Source organism: Octopus bimaculoides, chromosome 4, assembly GCF_001194135.2.
Source record: "Octopus bimaculoides isolate UCB-OBI-ISO-001 chromosome 4, ASM119413v2, whole genome shotgun sequence".
Classification (NCBI taxonomy): domain Eukaryota; kingdom Metazoa; phylum Mollusca; class Cephalopoda; order Octopoda; family Octopodidae; genus Octopus; species Octopus bimaculoides.
Window position 1 is genome coordinate 19,415,925 of NC_068984.1, and position 7,629 is coordinate 19,423,553.

The 7,629-nt window shown below is 34.1% G+C and overlaps 1 protein-coding gene and 1 long non-coding RNA gene across 10 annotated transcripts in view; one reads left to right on the forward strand and one right to left on the reverse strand.

Moving 5' to 3' along the window:
* Window positions 1-7,629, reverse strand: part of LOC106881484 (nesprin-1) — an 811,219-nt gene that overhangs the window by 249,091 nt on the left and 554,499 nt on the right. For all 9 annotated transcript variants that reach the window (XM_052966929.1, XM_014931893.2, XM_014931887.2 and 6 more), the window contains one exon: window positions 89-207. In XM_052966929.1, the coding sequence (XP_052822889.1) occupies window positions 89-207 (119 nt within the window). The remainder of the gene's footprint in view (window positions 1-88; window positions 208-7,629) is intronic.
* The window catches only part of LOC128247558 (uncharacterized), a 10,654-nt gene continuing 3,191 nt past the window's right edge, over window positions 167-7,629 (forward strand). Inside the window, exons 1-2 of the long non-coding RNA XR_008263873.1 lie at window positions 167-2,181; window positions 2,477-2,559. This is a non-coding gene — a long non-coding RNA (uncharacterized LOC128247558). The remainder of the gene's footprint in view (window positions 2,182-2,476; window positions 2,560-7,629) is intronic.

Genomic DNA, 7,629 nt, shown 5'->3' on the forward strand with positions numbered 1-7,629 from the left:
TGGGCTTCCAGCCAGGCTTTCCATGATGCCCTTAAAGCCAGCACCCCTTCGTAGAAGAGACAGTTGTTATTTTGTGAGTGATACTCACCTGACTTTGTCATCCACCAGTTGTACATCATGGATGCTGAGCGTTTTAGTGATGGTTTCCTGTTTAGATTTAATTTGTTTCAGCTTGTTGCTGCTTGACTCAAGTTTATGAGATAGTTTCTGCAAAGTCAAAGTAAATAGTAACGTATAATTAATGTCATAGAAATATCTTTAAAAATATAATAGAAACATTGTAGCAAATATTGTAACACAAGGTAGAGAGCAACAAAGAGAAGACTGTGACATACAAGGGGGTGCTGAAAAGTTTGCATATTCAGGAAAATAAATTTAAGCACCATTTTGCATACAGGAGCTGGAGAATATTTTTTGAGGCATTTTTTTTGGAAAAAAAGTACATTTTATATGCCATCAAACGTGGTATGTTCAATGCTAATATTATTTATGTACACTTCAATTATTAATGATTGTATCTATTTATGTTGTGTGAAAAATTTGAAAACCAGAAGTGGATATTTAGAATAACAAATATCAATGGAGCAAACTTGATAAGAAAATTATAGTAATTGACAAAATTTCCCTCAGCATATCTTCATGAAATTTTATCTCTGAAAATAATACATAAAATGTCTTTGAAGTTGGGCACAACAACAAAGGGTCTGAAACTAGTCTCTTCTTGTGTTTCAGAATCCAACATCTATTAATCAACAAATATTAATGTCACCCAGTCTGTATGGCACATGATGAGATCAGGATTTGAAGTAACAACCTAGTTGGTTTGCATCTTTTGTTTCTTATAAACTTTCGGTTCCATTATGACACTCAGACACCATTTCTTGAATGGTTAATTATTAAGACCTAAACAGAAAAGGATAAGCAATAAAATTGATCTGTTTCTATGACAATGTTACCTTGAAACCAAACTAAATGGTTGAACAACTTCATTATTTGAGTTACAAAGCAATAATACTTGTCAAGCTTAATTTAAATGCTGTATAATTATCATCAATTATTGCAGACAAAAGAATGAAATGTAGCTTTAATTATAGTTAATGGCTGATACCATTTAGAGACCTAAGCTTTTATGTTATCACTGAAATAATACAGATTGGATACAAATTTCCAATCACTAAGAATTTTCAGACCAAAATAGGTTCCAATCATATTACTTTATAGAAATCAACAATTCACTACACTAATAAACATAGTAAATAATACAGGCAAACAATTTTTAGCATCCATTTTAGTCAACCGTATTATCATGCTGACTGTTTGAAATGAAGTTTTATTGCCACAGCTTATTAGAAACTTGTGATAATGAAGATATTCTATTGATATGGTTTAGCGATATATTGGGAAAAGTTTCATATACTAACAGGAGTAATAAAGTAAATTAAAAGTGGTCTTAACCATGGTTTTCCCCCATCTGATTATAGCTCACTCAAATTTTGACTCCATCTCTCTTTTAAACTTGCAAGAAAATCAATTTAAGTCTTACTCTTCAAAATTCTTACAGCCCACAACAGCTAAACATATCAAACAAAAGTCTTGAATAAAAGGAAAACAGAAATAAAATGGAAAATAAAAAGAACAATCTTTCTTTGTTTTTGCTGTTAGCATTTAGATTCAGATCAGTCCATGATTGAACAGATTTATGATTAAAGCTATTGCAGTTGTGATGATCCTTTCTTTTTGTATATCAGGGATTAAGAACTATCTTATTTAATATGACCATCCTTTTTTTTTTTTTTTGATTGATAAGACTGTAAGATATGAGTCAACGAAGGCAGCACGGAGGCTTCCACCACAAGGTTCAGTTCTTACTGAAGTGTGGTGGAGTGTGTGCTGCACTGAATCTGAGAACTATGCTAGTGAAGTGCAAGATCCTAGCAGAATCCCTCATGGTGGACAAGTCAAAAGATAGAGGCCAGACTAATATGGATCATCTCTTCTCAGAGATAAAAATGGGTTTGCATAGGGTCAAAACCCCTACCTAGAAAAGAAGCAAAGTTACAGAAGCATCAAAGACACTTCAAAACCAACAAGACCTGAGAGAGGAAAAGATCCCAGAGTTAAGAACAGTGGTGAAAAGTTGTTGATGGCTGATGAGCCACAGGAGGAGAAAGATTTAAGCAAGTAAGTGCTGAGTCTTCTTCATTATTTCTGTAGTAATAGGTTCAGGAACAAGGTGTGTAAGTGTGGCTCCTAAAACTTTTTTTTGGAGGCAATGAAAATATTTTAAACATTCTTTTGAAAAACTGGGTTTGCACTTACATCTATAGCAGTTGTTGCTTAACCCTAGCTCAACACTGAGGTTGAGAAGCTGACTGATGAAAAAAATCATTTTTTCCAGTCATGACCATTCCATCATTCCAGCATCATGTCTAATATTGTATTATCTAATGTATCTTTTCTTGTTTCAAAATGGCAGGGTGAGATTTGAGGGAAATTTGGCTGCTACTTCCAGAATGTGAAAAGATCACATAAAGGCTGCTGGATCACGGATTTATTTTTGTAAGTACTTATTTGTGGTACACCATTTGTTTGTTCAGTGTCTTCTCTTCCGCAGTTCATGATGCACTGACAACTTTGAAATGACATTAAATACTCGTGTCAATATAAAACAGATTTAAAGCAGAAAGTTGGTAGAATTGGCAGTATACCAGGTAAAATGGTAAGCAGAATTTTGTCTGTGAATTCAAATAGCCTTTCATCTTTCAGGGTTGATAAAATAATTACCAGTTGAGCACCGAGGTGGGGTGATATAATCGACTTACCCCTACCCCAAAATTATTGCCCTTGTGCTAAAATTTGAAACCAATATAAGACAGAAGTGGCATTACATAACTGTTGATACACACCCTAAGATCCCAGTAAACAAACTGGTGATATAACCAGGTTATTGACCCAGAAAAAAAAAGAAAAAAAGAAGAAAAAAACAAGACTCATAAAGAGAAGAAATTATTTTTAAACCATTAAGTTACTGAAACAGTTTTGTCTTCTTTGCAAAAGTGTTATTACCATATTCTGCAGAACAGAAATATTAGAGGGGATGACAAATGCAGGGAGACTCTCTTACTCTTTTACTGAATCATTACAGGCTCAATACAAATTTCCCATCACTAAGAATTTTCAGACTAAAATAGGTTCCAATCATATTACTTTATAGAAATCAACAATTCCCTGCACTAAAAAACATAGTAAATAATACAGGCAAACAATTTTTAGCATCAGTTTTACTACAGCATTTTATCAGGCTGACTGTTTGAGATGAAGTTTTATAGCTGCAGCTTATTAGAAACTTGTGATAATGAAGATATTCTATTGGTATAGCTTAGCGATATATTGGGAAAAATTTCATATACTACAGGAGTAATAAAGTAAATTAAAAGTGCTCTTAACCATGGTTTTTTCTCATCTGATTATAGCTCACTCAAATTTTGACTTCATCTCTCATTTAAACTTGCAAGAAAATCAATTTAAGTCTTACTCTTCAAAATTCCTACTACACACAACTAAATATACTAAACAGGGGTCTTGAATTAAAAAAAAAAGGAAAAACAATTTTTGTTCATAACTGTTTAGATCCAAGTTAATCCTTACTGAACAGACTAATGATATTGCAGCTGTATTGATTCATTCTTTTTCGTATATTAGAGTGTAACTACCTTATTTGATATGAACATTGAGTTAAGACCAATTGTGATTACAAGCTGCTAAAATGGGTTTCCACTGAAAGATCTTTGGGATAATGTTACTTGACAGGGTATGTAGCTCACAAACAAAGAGTCTTTCCAGGTTGAGCTACAACTTCTTCACATCAAGAGGTTACAATTCCAGTACTATGGATATGTGATTAGAATGTCACAAGAAAGGATCACAAAACAAGGTTCTTCAAATTGAGCCAACCAACAAGAAACTTAAGGGTAGACCAAGAATGGGCTGATTGGATAATATTCATAGTCTCAGGCTTGGGAATCCAGCAGGAAATTGTAATGTTTACTTTTGATAAGATCCTATGGGGGAGGTGCCTGAAGACTCTACCCCCCACCCCGAACTTTCCCCAGAGAAAATGGATGGAGTGTCAGTGAATTAGGTCAGCGTTTTGTAATGGATTTGTTGTTTGACTAATTTCTATTTTAATTTTTTTGTGTGTTACATTATTTGAGAAGCAGAATCAACATTTTCATAGCAATCCTTGTTGACATTATCCATTTCTTTCGTGTGATCCAACACATTTCCTGAATTCTTCTTTGTGATCCTTTATAAATTCTTTATAACTTCTATTTTTCACAGAATCTCAAAATAAACAATGGTCTAAGGCATTTTTCCAAGTTGGAAATGAGATTCGTTCATTTAGTTTTACTTATTTTTTTCTTTTTTAAATCAAACCATTTCCTTCTTTTACACAAAAAAACAAAACAATAATAATAATAATAATAATAATAATAATAATAATAAAAATAATAATAATAATAATAGTAATTTAGCCCTCAATTTCTGAAGCTATAGCATAAATAATTTTCAGCAAATATGATCTGGGTGGGGACGGGGAGAAATTTCTTTTAAAAACATTAAATTTCATTATATCTATTTTTATTATTAGTGATTGGTGGTATCCATATCTTCAACTGATTAAAATTGATGCTTTGAAAGAATGCAGGCTTTACACAGAAACAGGCAAACTGTTTTCTTTTGATTATGGTTTTGCTATGCCATTACAATCCCTAGCAATTGCTGAAACAGTTGCTTAGCACCAAATAGTGTTAAGTAGATGAAAGAGAAATGTCCCTCTTCATAGGGCACTAGTGTATCATAAATAATATTCCAAAAATATATGATACTTATTTCCTTCAGCTAAGTGAACTAAAACATGAAGAATTAAGTGTCCTTAGTGCATATCATAAAATATCTACTTACAACAAGTTTAAACTCATAATTCATGGCTACATGCATTTGGAATTTGATTTTAAAAGCCCTATTTTTCTTTCTTTGCAATTAAAATTTTTTATTTTAAAATCCATTAATAAAGAATACTAAAATAGAAAAAAAACCTGATTATTTTAAGGTGGGTCAATAAAATAACTTGTTACAAAGAATAGATTCAAAACTAAATATTCTAGCTTCATTCCAAAACCACAATTTCAGATTTGAGATTGTAGTAATGATATGCATACATTATTTTCCTCCATCACCATTTATAGACACATTTCTATTGTATATTTCTTATTTTTTGCTTCTAATTAAAAAAAAAAATTACAGAATGGAAACTAATTCCCAAAGGGTGAACATGGAAATTACATTCAGGAATTCAATTTATTTTATTCATTGTTTCAATTTCCGATCTAATTTTCTATAGCCCAACATGCGTCAAAATGGGGAAGCTAAACATAAAGCTGATGGCAGTGAAATTATGCTGCTCTTACCACAACTGCGACTGCTGTTGATTATATCTAATCATCTTAACCAAGTTCCTTTATCTTTAGAATGATTCTCACTAATTCTCTCTCCCTTTCATCATATATCCCAAGCAACAGCTGTAATTTTGATGGCCATGGGATCAGGCATGCTAAATGACATGCATACGTGATCCTTCTCTTTGATTAAAACAAATCCCCCAGCTGGAACTAAAATGGTTTCTGAAATTTTATCATCTAGCCACTTGCAACCATCTTCCATCTTTATAAATTAGCAATGATGAGCAAAACTAAAACTGATTTATTCTTTTAATGTTTATTCTTAAATATTTAATAAAACCCCCTTAACTTCCCTACACAATCTGCCCTATCACATTTTCAACTGTATCCCTCAATTTGTTTCAACGTTGCCATTAATCCCTTCTTTCTTCCTTGCCATCCATCCCCATCCTCTCCTCTTACCCTCCTTTATCTCTCTGTCCAGAATAATTGGACACTCTCTCTTCTGTTCTCCCTCAGTTATAAGAAGGGTCCATTTAGGCCCTTAGCCTTGCAATATTACAAGGTGATCATCACTAGTGCTGGTGCTATAAAAAGAAAGCACCCAGTACTTTCTGTAAAATGGTTGGTGTTCAGCCTTATGTAATGTATCAAAGTCGGAGGTGCAATGACCCAGTGGTTAGGGAAGCGGACTCACGGTCATAGGATCGCGGTTTCAATTCCCAGACCGAGTGTTGTGAGTGTTTATTGAGCGAAAACACCTGATGCTCCACGAGGCTCCGGCAGGGGATGGTGGCGAACCCTGATGTACTCTTTCACCACAACTTTCTCTCATTCTTACTTCCTGTTTCTGCTGTACCTGTATTTCAAAGGGCTAGCCTTGTCACACTGTGTCACGCTGAATATTCCTGAGAACTACGTTAAGGGTGCACATGTCTGTGGAGTGCTCAGCCACTTGCACGTTAATTTCACGAGCAGGCTGTTCCGTTGATCGGATCGACTGGAACCCTTGACGTCGTAAGCGATGGAGTGCCAACAAACAAATATATCAAAGTGGACACTGGAGTAGAGTACAATGTAGTCCTCTTACTCTTCAGGACCCACCAAGCCATTGAACCCAAGCCAGCATGGATGGCAGATATTAAATGATGATGATGATGATAGACCAGGGCTTTGATTATTTTATTCTTCATCATTGCCAGCATCCTCCTCATTATTCTATTTCTGTTTTACCATGTTAGAATTTCACTATTTATTGTGGTCCTTTGTCACGTGGTGCACACAACAGAAAAAAATGTCAGTTTTGTTTTAGATTATGTCATGTTTCTTGTCATAGTTTTTGAATAGATAGATGTCCTTCTTATCATCAACCAAGTGGAAACATAGACTGGGTTCTAGAAGGATTGTTTGAAACAACTAGGCCCATATGTCAATATCTTTGTGAAGTTGAAGCCTATAAAATTTGAAACATTCCAAACTTTTTGGACTTCAATCTTACAAAGGGAAATTTGGCTGCTATTTCTAACATCTTGGGCAGCCATGTAAAGGCTCCCTTATTAGCTCTGCCTATAACGTATTTCTGTGTGGTAGCTGCTCCATCCTACATACAATAGAGATACATTTAACCCTTTAGCATTCAGATTACTCTATCTAATGTAATGCTTATTTATTCATATTTTTTTAATTGATCATGCATTATCTTGTAGCTTAAAGATTTCAATGATGTGATTGCTTATTTTTCAGAACAACATTGTAAAATAGGTGTGAGAGGCCAGATTCGGTCAGTTTGAACATAAAACAAGAAGAACATTTGGACTTGATACAAATTATTTAAATGTTAAAGGGTGAAGTTAACAACATACAAACTTGTCTCACATAAGAAATGAAACTGTCATATGGTTATAGAAGCAGATCAGCAGCTCATACTCTTTACTCTTTTACTTGTTTCAGTCATTTGACTGTGGCCATGCTGGAGCACCGCCTTTAGTCAAGCAAATCGACCCCAGGGCTTATTCTTTGTAAGCCTAGTACTTATTCTATCGGTCTCTTTTTGCCAAACTGCTAAGTTACGGGGATGTAAACACACCAGCATCGGTTGTCAAGTGATGGTGGGGGGACAAACACAGATACACAAACACACATACATACACATATATATATATATATA